Here is a 20,222-nt window from a genome sequence, read left to right as displayed (position 1 = left end):
TTCAACGCGTCACGGAAAATTCCGCTCCCATAGCCAAGACTGGCAGCTGGGCTTTCCGACCTCATGGGACGACATTAATCTTGCTCTACGCCCAACTGCCGCACTGGCCTGAAGACTGTCAAGCAGCTGAGAAGCTCGCACTCCCCGCTGAAGATGCTAGTGCGTACAGTCATGAGAAGGAATCCTCCTATGGAAGAGAGATCCATGACTCGTAAGATCTTTTTACTGGAGGCATCAGACCAGCCTACGCGCATCAATTTCAGCTTGATCGGACGACATAGTGTCGCATGACTATTCAACGTCCGCATATAGTCTTCTATCCTTACCCAGAGCTTGATTGCTGGCTGCGCCTCGAATGTCAGGCTGTTCGGGCATATATTGAGCGTTTCGTATACTTGTCTGTTGAATTCAAGTCTTTAGGTCAGGGCGGGCTCTGTTACCCAGAATGGTCTTACAGATTGAGGCAGCAATTTTGAGATGAGCCTCACTTCATGTCTAAGTCGCCGAAACAATTGATCATTAGTTTTCTTCCCCGGGCGGGCGCTGCAGGAGTCCGTGGTGTCTCTGTTAGAGCTGGAGAAAACGCTCATTTCATTTCTTGACCGAACAACTTGAATGTGGTCCGGAAGGCAATGCAATGCTTCGGATTCCTGATAGCCCGAGACTACATCTACATCGGCCGAATTCCGAATTCGGAGGACATGCCGACTTGCGAGTGTACGTCACTGCTAGGATTCAAGCAGTAGACACAATTAATACTTCCGGAAAGTAAATGCTTGCATACAGGTCTGCTCTAAGGTAGGCATGCTGGGCTGGAATACGACTGGAGACAGAAGTACTCGACCTGCATAGTTACAAGATACCTAGGTAGCTTACAGAGAGCAACTGCGTTTTTGCACCTCCGGCGTCGCAATTGGTACTTATTCCCATTGTCGGCAATTGCTACGACTTCTTACAACGAGGTTGGTCGTATAAGCATTAGGAGCGGCAGGCATTATGTCGCGACCTAAGGTACTGTTACTAGGCAAGGTCTTCTTGTGAGTCCACTTGACTGTCGAGCTTAGACTTCTGCTGGAGTCGCCTCCATCCGCAAGCATCGGTGATGTCTGACGACGCATAGCGCGACGGGTCCTTGGGAGGCAATTGCAGATCGAGCGGAGGTGCTTCAGCCGCAGGCCAGTACCCGAGAAGAGTTCATTAAAGAATGTCGCTCGGGACGTTTCGACGGTGTCGTGGCATTGTACCGTGCGGCCGTCACGGTAGCCGGTAAATTTGACGCAGAGATGGTTGCAGCATTGCCGGCGTCGCTGAGATTCGTGTGCTATACAGGTGGGTTCTGATTGAGGGCGAGGAATTCCGCTAACGTCGAGCTCCGATAGGCGCCGGCTATGACTCGATCGATGTCGCGGCGTGCACCAAGGCCAATATCCAGGTGGCGAACGTCAAAGCGGCCGTCGACAATGCTACCGCCGACACCACACTGTTCCTCGTACTGGGCGCACTTCGGCTTTTCAATCCGGCCATCTTGCAGCTACGAGCCGGCAAGTGGGACCAGGACTGCCCAATGGGTATGGAGCCCGCAGGCCGGACATGTGGTATACTTGGTATGGGTGGCGTTGGCAAAGGCGTTGCCCACAGGTGTAAGAGTATCGGCATGAAGATCATCTACCACAACAGATCGCCCGCCTCTGGTGTTGACGCAGACATCACATACGTCAGCTTTGATGATTTACTCGCCACAAGCGATGTGATCGTGTTGTGCTTGCCACTGAACGTAGGTCGAGCGGTACGCAAGACTCGTCCTTGTGCTGACGCAGACTCGATAGGACAGGACATTTCACATTATCTCCACAGCAGAGTTCGAGAAGATGAAAACCGGTGTGACAATTGTCAACACAGCTCGCGGTAAGGTCATGGACGAAGAGGCTCTCATCACAGCCCTGGAAAGTGGCAAAGTCTGGTCCGCTGGACTCGACGTATTCGAGAAGGAGCCCGAGGTCGACGATCGGCTTGTAGCTAATAAGCGTGTGCTCATGTTGCCTCATGTTGGTACTTATACGCAGGAGACTCGGGGTCAAATGGAGGGATGGGCGATCTCGAACCTTCTTTCGGTACTGGAGACAGGCAAGCTGAGGAACAGAGTGCCAGAGCAGGTGGATCTGACGTTCGACGCTTGAATAATCAGAGCAGCCAATCAGATGTGTATCCAAAGTCGAATGGTCCGGCAAATGGTGCAGGATTGCCTTCTTCAAGAAACCCCACATCGAAGAACTCGGACAAGCCCATATCAGGAAGTGTTTGAGATTTCGCTGACGGACCCAGGCGCAGTAGCAGACCATAGGAAGTACGCCTTGTGTCGTTGAAGATCTGCAGGGTACTGTTGTTGCCGTCAACTTGCCATGAGTCGAGGACGACCTGGATGATGTCAACATAGCGTCCAGCACAGGGCCAGATTGGCGCCATCTGTCGCAAAACATTCAGCAGCATCTCAAGATCGACAGGCATCGTTTGCTGACTGCCCTCATAGCCTGTCGTCCACAGAATGATCAGACTACGAGCTGCGACCCAGGCAATGAAAGCAAACACCGGCCCAAGGTTGTTCAAATGTGCTGCTGTCAGAGGGCTGCAGAGCGATGCCACTCGTCTTGCAGCATTACGGCAATGTCTCTTGGCGGAATCTGAGGGTAGCATATCGACATATCGGGGCTGCGGAAAGGCAGCGACTGTGTACATCCGCAGATTGATCCTCCGAGAACGTCAGCAAGCATGAGCGCATACGGCATTAACAAGAAGGACTCACAGTTCATATGTAGCTCTGACAATCGTCCACATCGGATCAAACTCATGCTGATTCGGGTTCCGACACTCGTCTGCGCACGTCTCCAACCAGGTTGTCAACGTCACGCTCATCATCCGGAAGTGACTTTGCCACTCTTGTCGCTTTGCAGGATGCGAAAGATCACAGGGATGCACTAACAGTCGGTTGGAGCGATCCAGGAGAGTAAGAATGTCGATATAATGCGACCAAGCGTGTGTCGAGGGAATGCTTCTGACTGGTGACCCAGCTTGGAACCACTCCGCGGGAGATGGCTGATACCACTGTGTTTCTGAACATGGATAGCGCAACTTTATTGTGCGAGTAGGGATACTGCTTGATTGTCCCAGCGCGACACTTGCAAAATGATCGATGCTGAACATTGTCCAGAAGAGTCGCCGCCGCTCCTCGATCGCGATGTTGGACGTCTCGGGCGTATTGTCGAGGCCTTCGTTCCCTACCATCGGTGTATTGACTTCTGGAGTACGTGAAGACTGCTCTCTGCCCAACCCGAGCTGCTGAGACGCAGCGTTCAGCATCGATCTGATCATCCATATTCTGGTACTTGGTCCTTCCGCTAAGGCATCGATCGCGAGCAATGCCAGTGCTTGCGTTGTGATCAGAGAGCAGCTATCGAGGCAGTGTAAGACGAGTCTGTCTCTCGAGTGCTGCAGATAGCCCTGCATCGCCTCCCGCGAAGGCGCCAACAGCTCCCAAAAGCGGATTGAACACACTACGATGCCGTGCAGCAATGGCCTTCTCTCCTCTTGCCACATGTTCGTCATGAACGTCAGCTTCTCGAACAGAGGTGCCCAGGGGTATACATGCGCAAAGAACAACTCTACAAGGTTCATCAACACTTCAGCAGAAGGCAATCCACTGTCAGCAGTCATAGCTTCGCCGTTAATTGCATCTGCGGTCGTTGAGTATGGCATCGATCCGACCACTGGAGTCGAAAGGCCGATGACATCCAAATTGTTGGTGGTGGAGCGATGTTGCGGACCTGACCACGCCGTGTTGAGCTGTAATGACTGGTCTTGTGCTTGAACGCCAGGCAGTTGAGGTGCTTGGTTCACGGTATCTGCAGGCGCTAGGCTTGGTGCACCGTTCGTCTGATCCAATCTGTCGAGCCTCTGCTCAATCTCGGTAAGGCGCCTCTCAACATCGCGACCATAGCCTGGACGTAGACCGGGCTGGCCTTTCTCCTTGTAGACACATTGCTGGCCTAGATGACCACAGCCGTTAGTTCTCGCGCCAAGAGGTCTCTGCGAGAAGAGAGAGGAGAGAGAGGAGAGAGAGAAGAGAGAGGAGAGAGAGGAGAGAGAGGAGAGAGAGGAGAGAGAGGAGAGAGGAGAGAGAGAGGAGAGAGAGGAGAGAGAAGAGAGAGAAGAATCGACTTGCCTCGTTTGCTACAATGTTCACACTGTGGTCGACAGCTGTCACACCGCAGCTTCTTGATCTTGCAATACTCGCAGCTGCGTGAAATGTCAGCTAGTCAATCGAGGCTAGACGAAATGAGGCCTACGCTCTGGACAGTACTTTTTGTCTCTTAGCCGACGGTGAGCTACTAGATGTCGTCATTGCCACTCTTGGTGACGTTCCTTGCTGTCCGGCAGAGTTGCTGAATAGGTCCAGATAGCAGGAGTCATAGGATGGTCAAAGCACACAGCCACGCAGGCTGTTCGGGCATAAACTGAGCGTTTTCAGCGTGTCTGTTAACTGTCAAGATTTCAAGTCAGGGCGGGCTCTGAACGCTGGAACTGTTCTACAGGTCGAGTCAGCCAGTTTGGGAAGAGCCTCACTTGAGCCTCAAGTCGCAGAATCAGTTTACCACTATTTTGTCTGCCAGGGAGGTCGCTGAAAGAAATTTGGCGTGCATATTGAGGATGAAGGAAACGCTTATTTCTTGGCCGAACAGCTTGCCACGTGCCTTTCCCCAAGCAATGCGAAAGCGTACTTGCCAGCTCGTACTGTTACATCATCGGGTCATCGTCACAACAACTTCGAGGATGTGATTGCACTGTGTCCGAGGACAGGTATACCTATCTCTCCTATCGTCGCTGCCCTGTGAGGTTGCCTTGACGAGGAAGGAAGCCTCGAGACGTCGCAACATTACATGACCATTTTGCCAAGGCAGCCCCAACCGGGGAAGCGTCATGGGGAAGCGACAGCTTCCTCGCACTTCGAGAACTTGCATCTCAAATCTGCCCTTCGAAATGATGCCCACGTCACGGACTCGCAGTCCCAGGCGAAATCCCAGCAGCTTATGGCTACTAGTGGAACGGTTTACGTCAACTTCGTCTTAGTCTCCTCACTGGGCGGTCGGCTAGCCCACGAAATTGTCCAAGGCCGACCTCGCCGGGAGGATGATGTCCCGGAGGTCTTCGCTTCCTGGCCAGACCAGATGATCACTAGTGTCAATAGAATGCACCCCAGATTCCTCGAATATGGAGCCGAGCTTGATGCTGACCTGCCCTCGATGCATATACAGACACGCATCCTAGCATTCTGTGGCCTCTGACCGCCAGCTGTCGACATCATCGCAGTATCTCCACGACACCCTAACAGCAGACACAGCAATGGCGAACAACGCAAGTTTGACATGGACCACCTTCGGTGTGGCCGTCTGTGCCGCATTGGGAACGTTCCTCTTCGTACGTGATGGTCAGCGATTTACTTGGAGCGTGGCACTGACTGTTTCCAGGGCTTTGATACAGGCATCATCACCACGAGTTAGTATATCCAAGGCCTGTTGTGAGCAATGACTGACAGCTAGTCCATAGCTATTGCACATGCGAGCTTCACCGAGTACATGGACAATCCTTCGTCCGCAATCACTGGTGCCGTAAGTCCAATGGGGTTTGATACATCCTGGCCCAGGCTACCGTCTGACATGTCCAGATCGTCTCATCTTACATTGGAGGTGAAGCAGTGGGCTCAATTATCACAATCATTCTGGGCGACAAACTTGGAAGGACGCGGTATATGCAAGTCCTTAGTGTTCTGGTTACGATCGCCGTCATCATTCAGACCGCAGCAGTGAACATGGGGATCTTCCTGGCCGGCCGAGCTCTTGCTGGTATTGCTGTCGGGTAGGTCGAGTACTCCCCTCTGCCAGATTTCAACTGATCTGACCTTGTCAAGTGGCATGTACTCGACTGTCCCTGTCTATCTCTCCGAAATTGCGGCACCCAACGTTCGTGGCTTGGTGGGAGGTCTTGCAGGACTTGGAATCTCCTGCGGCATCATGATCTCAAACTGGGTCGGCTTCGCCTGCGGCTACGCTCCGTATGGACAGGTACAGTGGCGTCTCCCGTTGGCTCTGCAGGCTCCATGGGGCATCATACTGTTTATTGGCCTTTCCACATTCATTCCGGATTCGCCACGCCATCTGGTCCGGATCGGCAATGTAGCAGCAGCGCGAAACGCTTTTCAACGCGTGAGAGCTGATCTGGGCTCTGACGAATCCGAGAGCGAGTTCAGACTCATGCAGTCGCAGATCGAATATGAGAAGGAGCGCGAGCTGAAGTCATACAAGGATGCCTTCCGGCTATATCAGCATCGTGTATTCTGCTCCATTGCGGTCAACGTGCTCACCACCATCACTGGAGTCAATGTCATTCAGTACTTCCAGACACGTCTATACCGGGATCTGGGCATGACTGGAAACACAGTTCTTGCACTAGCTGCTGCGTGGGGTACCACGGGCTTTCTCTCGAATGCACTCAGTTTGAGATTCCTGGCAGACCGCTTCAATCGAAGGACGTATGTTGCACCCTTGAGGCCTCTGCAAGTGTACCGGGCTAATATGTACTAGCATGCTCTTGTCTGGCCTCACGCTCGTTGCTGTCATCGACATCTACAGCGCCGTCATGCAGCGTGAATTCCAAGGCACGGATAACAACGTTGGCCAGGGCTTTGCTATTCTCGGCATCTACCTATTTGTGGTGGCATACTAGTAAGTGTTCCCGGGATTAGCAAGGACGAAGCACTGACAACTCTTGTTCTCCAGTGCCACTATCAACAGCACCACACCTGTCTACATGGTCGAATGTGTGCCAATCTCGATTCGTGCCCGGATCGTCGGTTTGTCATGTGCCATCAAGTTTGCCATCAATGCAGGATGTAAGTTCCCATACCCTGTTCGACTGGCTTGAACTGACAATATATAGTGAATCAGGCTGCCCCGACAGCGTTCGCCAATATTCGCGAACATTACTACTATGTCTTTGTTGGCTTGTGTATAATTTGGGCCGTCGGCATCTATTTCTACTTCCCGGAGACCCGAGGGAAGACTCTGGAGGAGGTCGCAGCTGCTTTCGGCGACAAGGTTGTCGATATTGACAGTATTACACCTTCACAGCAGAGTCCGAGCGATCGGAAGAGCAGTGGAGCCTCCCACATGGAGGCTGGGTTGGCTGCTGATCAGAAGGTGTGAGCACAGAGACTCCGGAAGGAGCGGGCTGAGAAGAGGGTGGCAACACATGTGGGGAGGAGGCTGGAGTCGAAGCCTCGGGGTCACAGGCCGTTTCAAGGCATTCCATTCTATCAAGTACGGGGCATTGATATGCCAGAACCCTTTTGCCAACCATGACCCTTGCCGATCCCCAGCCATAGTGGAGACGTTGCGGACGTTGCTACATCTAGCATGATCGGGTACGATCAGTTCATCTAATATCAAATTTGAGCACGAGGCCGAAGCCACATTCCTCACAGATCCTACATCCAGACCCTGCCGCAATGACCGCCACCAACGGTACCAACGGCACCAATGGCTCACACGCCAAACTACAAGGCAACAAAGCTGAAACAATCGTCAACGCGGCATACAATGGAAAGTACGCCATCGCAGCAGTATGCTGCTACAATATGGAAGGTATCATTGCCACCGTCCGCGCCGCAGAAGCCAAGAAGTCACCTGCCTTGATCCAACTATTCCCATGGTCAATTGAATACGCCGATGGTCTACTTCTACATGCCGCTCAGGAGGCTGCAAGCAAAGCATCAGTCCCCATAGCAGTACACATGGACCACGCGCAAAGCCCCAAGATCATCCGGCACTCAGCCGACATCGGTGGCTTCGACGGTATCATGGTCGACATGTCCCACTATGAGCGTGAGGAGAACTTGTCCTTGACCAAGGAGCTTGTGCAGTACTGCAACGAGCGCGGTATCATCACGGAAGCCGAACCAGGCCGTATCAATGGGTCTGAGGACGGCATCGCCGACACAGTGGATATGGAGGAGATCCTCACCACCCCAGAACAAGCCGAGCAGTTTGTCGCCCTGGGCATCCACTGGCTCGCTCCTGCCTTCGGCAACGTCCACGGCCAATACGGTCCAAGTGGGCCACAGCTTGACTTTCCGAGGTTGCAGCGCATACATGAACAGGTCGGAGACCGTGTGAGGCTGGTGCTGCATGGTGCTCACGAGAAGTACTTCCAAAAGGACCTAATAGCGAAGTGCATCTCGTACGGAATCGCGAAGATGAATATCAACGGACCAGTGAATGCTGCATTCACGGAAGTCGGGGCACGGTTGACAGGGAAGGTGCCCCTGACGAAGGTGGTAGAGGAGCAGACGAATGCGATGCAGAGGGTTATCGAGGAGAACATGGATTGGCTGTTGTCTTCGGGTAAGGCATAGGCAGAGTTAGCATGCAGCATCAACAATGTCGAACACAAGCATCTATAGATCACATCTGAAGAAACTTGTATTGTCGCTCAACCTTTTGTGAAGTGTGTCTAGTGAGCTGTTCCATTCGTCTGCTTAAGCCCGTCAACGTACTCCTGCACCACTGTGACAAAGGAATCGTCCTGCTTGAAGCCTAGAGCCAAGCCGAAAGAATTGTCGTACTCCTCCGGCCACGAATCAAACAAGGGCTTTAGCGAAGCGTCTTCCTCCAGCTTGACCAAATCCAACTTGTCCTTGCCTCCGACCTTCGCCAGAGCGTCCAGCATACCATCAATGGTGGTTGCGAAACCCGGCAAAAGCACAACGCGTCGATGGCGCGCCAGACTTGATGTGTCCAGACGTGTTGCAATCAGAATGTTCTTGACTAATGTCCCCGGACTTGAGACCCACATGCGCCACGTACGATTTGTGGTGGGCACGACGCACTCCTTGCCGTCCATCGGCTCCCGGATGATCCCTGACATGAACGACGATGCCGCAGCCGCTGGCTTGCCCGGACGAACAGTAATGCCTGGAAATCGCAGAACCAGTCCGTCAATCTTGCCTCGACGTGTCAGATCATTGATGTACGTCTCGCAGATGATTTTCTGGCAGCCGTAGGAAGATTCAGGCGTTGTTGGAGTCTCCTCGGTCAGCCCTCTCTTCGGACAAGGCGAGCCATAGACAGCGATACTGGAGGCGTAGATCACCCGCACCCCGGGGCGCCCTCTGGCCAAAGCAAAAAGGAGCGTGCGTGTGGCGTCGACGTTCACCCGATACCCCAGCTCGAAGTCGGCCTCGGCACCCGAAGACATGATGCCATGGAGCAGAAGTACAACATCAGGCTTCTTTGCGGCGAGGTCGTTGGCTGCATCGTGGAGGTCTGCTTTGACGACAGTTGCTCTATCTCGATATTTGGCATCGTGAGGTACTGGCGGCTCGACAATGTCCGTCAATATCAACTCGGTGACCTTGGGATCGTCTAGTAATGCCTTTGCTGTGATTTGACCGACGAAGCCACCGGCACCGGTAAGTAAGACGCGCATCGTGCTAGCCGATGATGAGCTGCTTTAAGGATTGTCGTCGACCCTTTCGCGGCTCCTGTGGGCATGTCAATCTGATATGGGCGTGCACATAAGCCATGTCTCCTTCAAGCTTGGCACCAAAGCATTTGCCTGGTCGCGATCCGGGAAACGTCGTAGACGGATGTCTCTCCGATCGCCGAGCAGAAGACCAGATGACCGGAGCAGACCCTGCGCCAAGTCTTACCTCGGACGTCTTCCGAAGTCTGCGGAGAAGCGCATAGGGGATCATTGGCATCCTATTGACGCTAGTGATCATCTGGTCTGGGCAGGAAGCGAAGATCCCCGGGACATCATCCTCCCGGCGAGGTTGGCCTTGGACAAATTCGTGGTTTAGCCGACTGCTCACCTTGCCACTGATCATGAGGTATCAGCCACCCAAAATGGGGTATAGCGTCTTTGACTTATGAAATAAATATTTGAGCAGACTATAGCTCTCTAAAGGGCTCAGCATCGAGGCAGCACACCCCAGCTCGTCAACGACCCGAACATGAGTACTACTACGACCACTACGACCACCACGCACAGCCGACGCACCCAGTACGACCGGCCGCCATCAAGTGAGTGTGGCGCTGCTGCTTCAGTGAATGACCGACTGACCTGGCGTTACAGGCTTGAAGGACCGTATGGAGACTTCCGGGACGACTTGGTCAAGCAGGGCTACACGGTGATCAAGAGTGCTATTTCGCCGGACCAAGCCAAAGCATACCAACAGAAGGCCTTCGATTGGCTGGCTAGCTTCAACACACCACTCGACCTTGCCGACCCGTCAACATGGAAAGCTGAGAACTTGCCTGTCCAGACCAAGCTGAACACTTTCGAGTCCTACAGCGTTGTGCACGAGAAATTCATGTGGGATCTGCGCCAGGAAGACGGCATCATCGAACCCTTCAGCGAAATATGGGGCACGGACAAGCTAGTCGTCTCCTTCGATTCAGTCAACATCACATTGCCAAATCGTGCGGACAAGCCAGCCCGTTCGCCATGGCCACATGTCGATCAGTCACCACTTCGCCAGGGTCTGCACTGTATCCAGGGTATCATTAACTTAAGTCAGGCAGGCCCCGAAGACGGCTCGCTAGCGCTGTATCCTGCATCACACGCCCTGGTTGAAGAGTACTTCCGCACACAGACTGATGAATCGTCCTGGAAGCCCGAAGATAGGTACTACTTCGGCAAGGAGGGCATCAAATGGTTTGAGGAACGCGGCTGTAAGCCTATCAAGGTCCAGGCGGATCCGGGTGACCTGATCCTCTGGGATTCGCGGAGCATCCACTGGGGCGCAGAGCAGACTCCCAAGAGTGATACCATCCGGACGGTCGTTTATGCCGCATATGCTCCTGCCGCCCTAGCCAGTGCGGATACGTTGAAGCAGAAGAAGCATGTATTTGAGAAGTTTGGAGCAACAACGCACTGGCCGCACGACAATATGGAGTTGAGAGGCTTGCACGCGAAGCTACCAGATGGGCAGCTGGATCCGAGGAACAGGGATAGACCGAGGGAGATGCCAGAATACACAGACAAGCTGCTCAGATTGGCTGGTGTGAAGGCTTATTGACGGGCTGGTGGAGGTTGTAGTTTATTCCCAAAATCTGTATAGTACGCCGATCGCTGCATCAGAACTCCACCTATACGTGTTAGTCTCGACTTTTCAGTTGTGTCGTACATGTCTCGGTGATCACGACGTAAGAAATGCGCGAGATTTATGTTGGAGGTAGAGTGGAAGAGGTGGAAAAGGAGGGAAAGGCAAAGAGTCAAAGCTGGACGTCAAAAGCGGCCGCGGCTTCCGCCAAGCAATCCTAAGTCGACGTCCATCCTAGGGCAGTCACGCTGGAAGCAGCTGCTGACCTCTCAGACCCTCCTCTGGCCACCACGATGATCGAGAAGTCATACTTTGCAACTCGAGACGACAGCATCAGGTCGGAGGCGTACCCTGGCCGCACATGACAGCGGCGCGCGGCCATGGCGCGAACAGTACATGAAACCTCACGACAGCTCTCTGCGGCTGGCTGCGAGATTCGATGCCAGACCAGACAGAGATGTGTAGATTTCGCGCAGACCGTGCGCTACACGAGCGGATCCTTTTATCAACATGGGCACATGGAATCGATATCAGGATGAAAGGTTCGGTTTCCTCACTTCACTGATTGGGAGCCGGGGATGTAGGTAAGACGAGTTGATGGCAACACAGGTTGAATAGCCTTGGCTGTGCAGTGAAACCAACAAGGCAATCTTCTCAGATGAGTCACTTACATCTCAAGTGAAGTGCAGTCTCAAGTTAGGTTGCCATGCCTACGTACAAACCGATGGCCACCTACAAACGGCGCACTAAATTTCACTTTGCACGTTTTTGTTTACACGCCGGACTTGTCTCGATGATACGGTACCTGCACCACTCATGAGCATCCTACCATCATGATTGGCTTCAACTTACGAGCCTTCTTGTTCGGCTCCGGTTACGACTCCGGTCCGTCCAGCGCTACAGAGGCCGACACTACTGATAGCTATGGCGCAGGAGAAAGCGGCGGTCCTTATCCATGGTGGTACGGAGAGACAAGCACAGGCCTTGACCCTTTCTACTATGGCACCACAAGCAATACAGACCCATGGTCCGAGTCTGCAGTGACCTACTCGTCCAGTAGTAGCGTCGACACAAGCACTACCGTCGGCATTGTCACCACGCCAGCCACGTCCTCAATCATCACCTCAACGAGCGACTCAAATACGCTGCATTGGCCTACCACCACATCCGCAGAGACTTGGAGCCAGGCATCACCAGGTATTGCCGAATCAACCTCTTGTCCGAATGAGCTAACATCGACGGTGCCAGATACCTCCTCGTCACCACAAGCCACGGCCACAACGTCAGCTACCATCACATCAGCGACCCAAACCACCTCATACGCCATCACATTTTCGACCACTCCAGTCACACTCCCAACTTCCACAAACGAGGTCTCAACTAGCCAGACTATCACACCCACTCTCACAATAACAGTCTCACCTCTGCCAACCGACCCCACCACCACCATCTCGCTCATCGAACCGACCACCACCACCACAGTCCCAACTCCCATCTCCAATCCCAGTCACTCCATCAACACCGCGCTCGCAGTTGGTCTCGGCACAGTCCTTGGCTTCTTCCTCCTCGTATTCCTTATCATCGCCTTCTTCTACTACCGCCACCGTTCCGCCGACAACCCCGACGCTCCCGGTGCACCATCTCGCCAGGGTCTCCTCATCGGTTCCCCTCAACCGATCGGCAATGATCCCCGTGCACTCGAGAACGCTGAAGCATTGCGTGCGACGGTCCCAGAGGAAGGCGAGCATCTCGAGATGAAATTTCCGGCTGATGAGGGGTTTCTTGATACCATCGCGACGAGGGAAATTCAGGACAGCACGGCTGCTAGAGGTGGAGCGGGTCAGGAAGTCGACGAGATTACTGCCGCGCCTGCAGCTGCTCCGCCGCCTGATATTGGAAGATGGAGATTTCGAGGGGAGATTGAGGGACGGACTATCGGTGGTTCTGGTGGTGGTCCAGCCTTGAATGAGATCGCAGTGCCAGCTGGATCGCGCTGGTCGAGGAAGATCAAGGCACTCTTCGGTCGCAAGCAGGATGATGTGAGGTTCGAGATGCTGCCACCCTCATCGCCGGGTCAGGCTTGATAGTTTCGAGTTGGAGTTGACGCTGAGTCTCAAGATAGAGCCAGGTCAGGCTTGACAGATTCGAGTTGGAGTTGATACTGAGTCTCAGAATAGAGAAGTCACCGCGGTGATTCAGAAATTTGAATCACCACAGTGACTAACGTCGCTGCACATACTGAATGAAAGACCATACTACAATTGTTTTTGTTGACCTTGATGATGTGAATCCTTCTCTGTGTTACAAGCCATTCATTCACCTCAGCACATTCACCGGAGCACATTGCCTGCAATCCATTCACTACAGCCATTCACCACCTCCCATTCACCACCTCCCATTCACCACCCACCAGTCACCACAAGCCATTCACCACCACCCACCATCCCCTCACCATGCCTTCCTCCACTATCACCACCATCATAATCGTCACCCTCGCCACCACCGCCATCCTGGTGGCCGTCCTCGTCCCCGTCCTCGTCCGCGCCTGCCGGCGGCCCCGTCGTCCCGCCCCGCCTGCCCGGCCTCGAGTTCCCCTCCGCTTTCCCTGTGCCGGCCTACCCCCCGAAGCGGCCTCGACAAATTCGGCCGAGGCCGTTTCATAGGAAGTTGAGGACAATCGAGGAGGTTTGAGTGAGGGAGGGGAGAGAGGGGAATGAGGCAGGAGTGAGGGATTAGGAAAGAAGGAGTGAGAGCTGAGGCCGAGGAAAGAGCCAAGCAGAAGCAACATCAGTGGCAGCAGCAGCAGCAGCAGCAACCAGGAAAGAACGAGTGAAAAATGAAAATCAAATGAGAAGCTGCTGAACAAAAACCAAATGCATATCGGCTGTGACTCCCTTTGCTTGTTCATTACCGTGACCTCGTCTGACTTCGTTGCTGACCCATCCTGCACCCAACGTTTCAACGCCGATCAGTTGTCTCTCACCTCTACCTTCGAATGACACTCGGCCCAGTCATCCTCCCTCCCCTCCCATCACTCATCAAACTCATCCGCACAATCGCCTCCGCAGCCGCTGCGGCAGCCAGCCTCTCCTTCTGCCGACTCCTATCTCTCAAGTACCCACTCGCCTCACTCCTCATCCTCAATATCCTCAGTATCATATCATCGCTCGGCTCCGCCTGCGCCGCCTTCCACTTCTCCTCTTTCGCTTTGCGCATCGTTCCCAGATTCCGCGAGACCATAATCGATTTCGCACGACGCGTGCCTGCGATTGATTTAGGAGTCAGGCCACCACCAAACCCAGAGCCATGTCCGAGCTGAGCTGGCGCGGAGAGGCGTTGTCGGTTGTGCGCTGCATTTGCGGCAGTGGCAGAGGCCATCCGTTCGGATGTCCGGACGAGGTTTTCGGTAGTCTCGAAGTAGAAGAAGTTGAGCGTGTTGATTTCGTGGTATTTGGGATTCTTGAGCACGTTCATCGGCACGCCATTGGCTTCGCCGCTGTCTTCGTCGACTGCGTGGAAGAAATCAAACAGGGACTGTAGCCATTTGAAGACGACGTCGAGCTCCTGTTGTGACAGAGGCTTTTGGGCGGATGGCTTGTCTGAGAGCGGTGGAACCAGGAGGGACTCGATAGTACCGAGGACTTCCTTCCATAGTCGTGTCATGACGGCAAGCATGGCGTCTGAAGTCAGTGTTTGATTCATGATGGCGAAGTTGTCGTCGAAGTAGTTGAAAAGAGGGCGAAGAGCATTGATGATTTCGCCTTCGGACGGGACATTTGATGCTGGCGCCGGACGATTGCGCTGAAAGTACGCAGAGACACTCTGTACCGATATGGGCTTGCTCAGTAATGCTCGGAGTGCTCGCTTCGACAAGCATTCTTGGATGTATGCTGACAGCTTGTCTGTGATCTTCCGCGTCATGTCTCGTTGCGTTCGCTGGAGTGTGCGGAAAGCTTTGCCGAAGTAGAACTGAATGTCGTCTCTTTCGCCCTCCATGCTGACTCGAACCAGAAGTCGGCCCTGTGTATCAAGGTCAAGCCAATACTCTCGCGGCAGAAAATCGCTGAAATGTGCCGGATCCAATTTCAGTGACGTGCGACCAACATAGTCATGATCACCAACAGCATCCCAATCCCAGATAGTCGCGATCAGGTTCAGCGGTCCTTGAGTCGAGATGTCGACCGACTCGTCCCATCGAGGATTGAGATTGCGATATATGATGCGCGTCTTGGACAAGCGCTTCTGATACTCGTCCGCAAGCACAACATAGGGATCACTGAAGCCACTGACATCGCAGGCCTTGAGATCTTCGGCTTCGACAATCTTAATGGTGAAGACGTAGTTCGTGGTCTTGCGCGGCTTGTTAATGGCAGGCGGATTGTACTGCTTGATAACATCCGCACACGCGTCGACGTTGATTTCCTGCTCCAGTTTATCCCAATGCGATATGGCGAAGGAGATGTTGTTGAGCTTCACAAACGATTCTGGATAGAAGTTGAAGGGCTCTACTCGAGCAGCATTGTTCCAGGTGTCTTTGGCCATCTGCATCCACTTTTCCTGGCGTGTCATGCTAGCTGCTGCCTCTTGTTCAGGTGTTAAGCGATCCATCTCCTTGGTGAACTGAGTGTCAACGAGTTCACAATAGCGGACGATGCCGTTTCCAAGAGCTTTGGATACAGAAGTCATGAACTTAGCATAGGTCAGATCGTCGTCCCAGTTAAGTGCGGCGATCTGCTCGATGACCTGGTTGAACGATCTGAAGATGTCAATGACTGAAACGCTGTGCCGTTGATCTTCCGTTGGGACTTGTCCGGCCTCCTGCGTCCGGACTTTGAAGTTGTCCTGATTTACGGCATTCTCGACCCAGCCAAGTACTTGCTGCTCCGTAGCATGGATCCATCGCCATACAAAGTCAGCCAAGAGTTCCTCAATCTTGTATGGGAACGCTACTCGAGGTAAGGCGTCGCCGTGTACTCGCCTGAAGTCGCTCAGCTCTTTGTAAAGGTCGAAGCCGTCCTGAATACCAATTTCAAGATTCTTGTCCTGAGCAGCTTTTAATACTGACTCGACCAGAGCTTTCGAGTCTTCGGCGAATGCAGGCAGAATGACTCCCATTAACAGCATGAGCGGATTGATGCTCAGAATCTCTGGATTGCGCTTGAAGCGTTTTTGGATCTTCTCACACAGCTTGAGAACGGCCTTTGCAAGCTCTTGGACATGGAAGAACTCCCACTGCTCCGGCTCTGTGGGCAGCTGCTTTTCCAGTAATTGCTGATAGATGTCTCTTGCACTGTTTTCAAGACCTTGGCTTGCAGACTGCTTGAACTGCTCGAAGCCTTCTTTGCTTTCGCTGAAGCTCGGGTCCTCCCGTATGTGATCATCAATGACAGTCATGATTGCGCCCAGCCGCTGCAATTCTGCCTTATCGGCGTAGGAGGTCAGTACAACGCTATACAAGTCCTGAGAAGACCGTGATAGACATCCGCCAGCAGCTTTCGCATCTGTGCAAAGTCTTGAACAGTCCAGTTGTTCCTTGCGAAGTATGCTGGTGCACTCATAATAATCGAAGCTCGCTTGTTTTTCGGATCTTCTTCTGGAGGATCTTTGACGTAATTGAATGCTGCGTCGAGCATGTCGAGGGACAAATCTTGAGCAAGATACTTCTCGCGGATCACATCGAGAAATATGACTATTCTGCTGAACTTTGGTATCCGCCATCGAAGTGCGACTTCGTTCAAGAACTCCGCCGACTGCTTGGAAAAGATCTGATTCGACGAAGCTGTCCCGTCTTCTGCAGTTGTCTTATCATTCAGGTCGAAGTTTAGGACAGTAAGCATGATGAATCGGTACATGGCTCGCGGATCTGCAGGAATAAAGGTGTATAGCAGGTCAGGCTGTTTTGAGTCATCCTCACCGTTCTCCATGAGACTGAGGCCATTGAGGTCTGGTAGATCCAGAACATAAGAAGACGATTGCTCGTTGGATAGTGCTCGTGACATGTCTGTGTATGCTTTGTCGGCAGCAGACTCTCCAGCCTGAGCATTGAACTGTGGTAATGTGCCCTGGGCCGTAACCTTGGCGAGCTCTGGATTTACCTGTATAATGGCGAGCATCATCTGAGATAGATCTGGGGCCTCAGACTTCTTCCATGCTTCGAATGCATCTGCGGTGTCGAAGTCGTCAGCCGTCAGCGTCCTCTTTGACCCAGTGTTCAGGTGCGTCTGATACGTCTTCAAGTCCTGTAATGCAGCCTTCTCTGTCCACTGTGATTTGTATTTGTCGACATCGGATTGCAGCGCCGTATTGCGCATTCCGAAGACTCGTCCAACGACCTGTACCAGAGGCATATCCCTGACTTCGTACGTCAAAGGCACAACCTCTTCAACCAGGCTGGAAGTTCCATTCTGTGAGGTCAAGTCCTCGTCGTGCTTGAGTAGCTTCTTCTCCAACGTTGCCAATCTCGTCGCCAATTCAGGCTTGTCCTGATTCCAGCCTTTCTCCTTCAATATCGAACTCAGTAGCCTTACGAACAGTGCCACATGGCGATCGACCAAGCGCTTCACGCCATCATCTCCGGGTGGCTTCCCCTTTTGCAACTCCTTGGTAGCGTTGGAGAAGAATATTAGGACCAGGTCTTCAACTCTCCGATCTGCTTCCATGCGCTTCTTGAATGAAGGGTCCGACAGTGTATTCAGGAATATGGCGAACGACCTCTTGGTGACAGGCTCCTTGTACTCCTGCCGTGTTTCCCTGCCAATGAGTATGCCCTGCAGTCTCTTTTCCAGCTCTTTGACAAAGTCATGGGGAAACCTGGTACTCTTGCTATCCCTGACAAGGCTGAAATCCTTCATCAAATCATTGAAAGAGGCCGACGTCTCCGTCCGATTGATGGAGGCTTGGTGACATGGCGCTTCCGTTTTGCTCGCGGCTGGAGTAGGTATGACAGGAATGCGACCCGTAGCGCATACAGGTAGGCATCGTTGAAGCTGATCGACTTCCGACGTGTTCTTGATGTGTCGCGCGATAGGCGGCTGTGGCTCTCAACGCTGCTTATTCGCTTGTTCTGCGGCCGAGTGGGAGCCGCGTATTGCGACATAAAGCACACATGGGCGCCGTTCTGATCGCTGGGCGTTGCGGGATGCGGGGCCTGAGCGTGGTGTGCCGGTACAGAGTCGATGAAGACAGCAGTCACTCAGATACAGGTCTGCACTTTTGGCGCCTGGTAAATCTGGCTCTGAATAGAGTCCTCCCTGCAATGTTTGACTTTTTGTCCAATATCGACCGCCGGCTGGGCAATGACGGCGTTGGCACAGGAGGTTGGCGTTTGCTGCGATCGAGACTGTGACAGACGTTTGAGTAGCGTCAGCTGGACTGTTGGTGGCAGTGAAGGTGACTTGGTAGGAAATCTGATATGATGGCCGTTTCGTGTTTCAGATTTCCACTGGCAGGCCGGGCACTTGGAGGATGCGGTCACCGGTCTTGGTCAAGATTCAAGCCCCAAGGCGACTGCCCGGTCCCTCCTTTCCGCCCCTCCATCAGCAGCAACTCCCACCTGCGTCATTGGAGTTCACAGGTAGTCAGTCACATGTCTGCTCCCATGAGCCTTCCTTGGGCAAAGCCGCTGAACTCTGGGTGCCTGTCTTTATCTATCGAAGGTTGGCAGGATGAAATATACAGCACATGCTGTTATGCAAGTGTCGGAACTTCCGACTGGTTCCCAAAGAATGCTATAACCAGCAGCGCTCAGGCCCAAGCACAGCTTGAAGCAGCGAGGTAGGTGACGAAATATCTTATCCTAAGTGTTTCTTTTCATTCTACCACATCTGCATGCTTGTGCTTGATCACTACCACCACCGTAAGCATCTCGCAACCATGCAGATCAAAGACCGCACGTTTGCGATCTCCGGCGGCTCATCCGGTTTAGGCCTCGCCACCGCCCTTCTCCTCGCGCAACATGGCGCGTACATCTCCATACTCGACCTCAACCCACCACCCTCCGACTCCTCTTTTCCCGAACACCATATTCTCTTCACCAGCACCGACGTGTCCTCGACCAACTCTCTTCAAGCCGCCCTACAAGCTACTCTCAAATGGACCGCCAACACCTCGGCGCCCCTCTCCGGCGTCATCTGCAGCGCTGGAATCGGGACTGCAGGCCTCGTTCTTCCTAAGCAAACGGCAGCTAACCCGCAACACTCGCAAAGAGCAGGAGAAACGCAAGGCGGCGCATCAGCTCAAGCAACGCCATACGCTGGTGCATCTGGAGGCAACACCACCAATGCGTCCACCAAGGGCAAAGTAGAAGGCGGCGCGACGGCCCAGCCAACACCATATGGCGGCGCTTCGGGGAGCTCAAAGACCCCTAAGACAGCGGGGCCAGCAGACGTGCCGGTGAAATACTACGACATGTCCTCGTTTGACCGCACCATCGCCATAAACCTTCGCGGCACCGTTGACCTCATCCGACTAGCCGTACCACACATGGCCCGCAACGAGCCCTGGGGCCCGGACGGCGAACGAGGCATCATAGTCGTTGTAAGCAGCGTCGCCGCATACGAAGGCCAAGTCGGCCAATTAGCATACAGCGCAAGCAAAGGCGCCGTGCGGAGTATTGTGCTGCCGCTGGCAAGGGAGCTGGGACAGAAGGCTGGAGTGAGGGTCATGGGTGTTGCGCCGGGCATGTTTGAGACGGGAATGACTGTGCCAAAGCCGAAGCCGAAGTCAGCAACCCCAAACGCCGGAGGCAAGGTCACCGCAGGCGCAACTGCGCAACCAACACCGTACGGCGGCGCATCCGGCGCTCAGAAGGAGGAGAAAAAGAAGCCGACAGGTGCGCGAGCGGGCGTGAACCCGGAGATGGTCAACTACCCTGTTCGGATGGGCAAAGGGGAGGAGTTTGCGCGGCTGGTCAAGGAGATCGTCGAGAATCCTATGCTAAATGGGTTTGTGGTAAGGCTGGACGGTGGTGTCAGGATGCCGACAAGATTATGATGATTTGGATTGGAGATATTTTAAACGATGTTGACTACTGATTTTGCTCGTTCATCTACTCGAAACCGTTCCTCCGCGA

General features: G+C 53.5%; 8 protein-coding genes across 8 annotated transcripts; 6 read left to right on the top strand and 2 right to left on the bottom strand.

Annotated features, from left to right (window-relative positions):
• Window positions 1-996: 996 nt before the first annotated feature.
• On the top strand, window positions 997-2,177 carry AB675_4001 (putative 2-hydroxyacid dehydrogenase UNK4.10; the record flags this gene model as incomplete). The annotated part of the gene is made up of 4 exons (XM_018144106.1): window positions 997-1,037; window positions 1,121-1,329; window positions 1,380-1,774; window positions 1,827-2,177. The coding sequence occupies 4 exons, from the start codon at window positions 997-999 to the stop codon at window positions 2,175-2,177; spliced, it is 996 nt and encodes a 331-aa protein (XP_017997538.1).
• A 3,217-nt stretch (window positions 2,178-5,394) lies between these two features.
• On the top strand, window positions 5,395-7,253 carry AB675_4000 (High-affinity glucose transporter; the record flags this gene model as incomplete). Its single annotated transcript, XM_018144105.1, has 8 exons — window positions 5,395-5,469; window positions 5,520-5,547; window positions 5,599-5,660; window positions 5,717-5,907; window positions 5,960-6,580; window positions 6,633-6,773; window positions 6,828-6,940; window positions 6,988-7,253. The coding sequence occupies 8 exons, from the start codon at window positions 5,395-5,397 to the stop codon at window positions 7,251-7,253; spliced, it is 1,497 nt and encodes a 498-aa protein (XP_017997561.1).
• A 302-nt stretch (window positions 7,254-7,555) lies between these two features.
• On the top strand, window positions 7,556-8,461 carry AB675_3999 (putative fructose-bisphosphate aldolase; the record flags this gene model as incomplete). The annotated part of the gene is made up of 1 exon (XM_018144101.1): window positions 7,556-8,461. The coding sequence occupies one exon, from the start codon at window positions 7,556-7,558 to the stop codon at window positions 8,459-8,461; it is 906 nt and encodes a 301-aa protein (XP_017997496.1).
• A 98-nt stretch (window positions 8,462-8,559) lies between these two features.
• AB675_3998 (uncharacterized protein) lies at window positions 8,560-9,534 on the bottom strand (the record flags this gene model as incomplete). The annotated part of the gene is made up of 1 exon (XM_018144100.1): window positions 8,560-9,534. One exon carries the CDS (start codon window positions 9,532-9,534, stop codon window positions 8,560-8,562), a length of 975 nt encoding a protein of 324 aa, XP_017997477.1.
• A 419-nt stretch (window positions 9,535-9,953) lies between these two features.
• AB675_3997 (uncharacterized protein) lies at window positions 9,954-11,128 on the top strand (the record flags this gene model as incomplete). The annotated part of the gene is made up of 3 exons (XM_018144099.1): window positions 9,954-9,965; window positions 10,015-10,130; window positions 10,183-11,128. The coding sequence occupies 3 exons, from the start codon at window positions 9,954-9,956 to the stop codon at window positions 11,126-11,128; spliced, it is 1,074 nt and encodes a 357-aa protein (XP_017997550.1).
• Window positions 11,129-11,985: 857 nt separating this feature from the next.
• On the top strand, window positions 11,986-13,236 carry AB675_3996 (uncharacterized protein; the record flags this gene model as incomplete). Its single annotated transcript, XM_018144098.1, has 1 exon — window positions 11,986-13,236. One exon carries the CDS (start codon window positions 11,986-11,988, stop codon window positions 13,234-13,236), a length of 1,251 nt encoding a protein of 416 aa, XP_017997532.1.
• Window positions 13,237-14,137: 901 nt separating this feature from the next.
• Window positions 14,138-18,003, bottom strand: AB675_3995 (uncharacterized protein; the record flags this gene model as incomplete). The annotated part of the gene is made up of 2 exons (XM_018144097.1): window positions 14,138-16,573; window positions 16,633-18,003. The coding sequence occupies 2 exons, from the start codon at window positions 18,001-18,003 to the stop codon at window positions 14,138-14,140; spliced, it is 3,807 nt and encodes a 1,268-aa protein (XP_017997593.1).
• A 1,021-nt stretch (window positions 18,004-19,024) lies between these two features.
• Window positions 19,025-20,143, top strand: AB675_3994 (3-hydroxyacyl-CoA dehydrogenase type-2; the record flags this gene model as incomplete). Its single annotated transcript, XM_018144096.1, has 1 exon — window positions 19,025-20,143. One exon carries the CDS (start codon window positions 19,025-19,027, stop codon window positions 20,141-20,143), a length of 1,119 nt encoding a protein of 372 aa, XP_017997573.1.
• Window positions 20,144-20,222: the final 79 nt, after the last annotated feature.

The sequence above is a fragment of the Cyphellophora attinorum genome (genome assembly GCF_001299255.1).
Source record: "Cyphellophora attinorum strain CBS 131958 chromosome Unknown Contig23, whole genome shotgun sequence".
NCBI lineage: Eukaryota > Fungi > Ascomycota > Eurotiomycetes > Chaetothyriales > Cyphellophoraceae > Cyphellophora > Cyphellophora attinorum.
The sequence above is the reverse complement of the archived record's forward strand: the minus strand, read 5'-3'. Positions and strand labels throughout refer to the sequence as shown.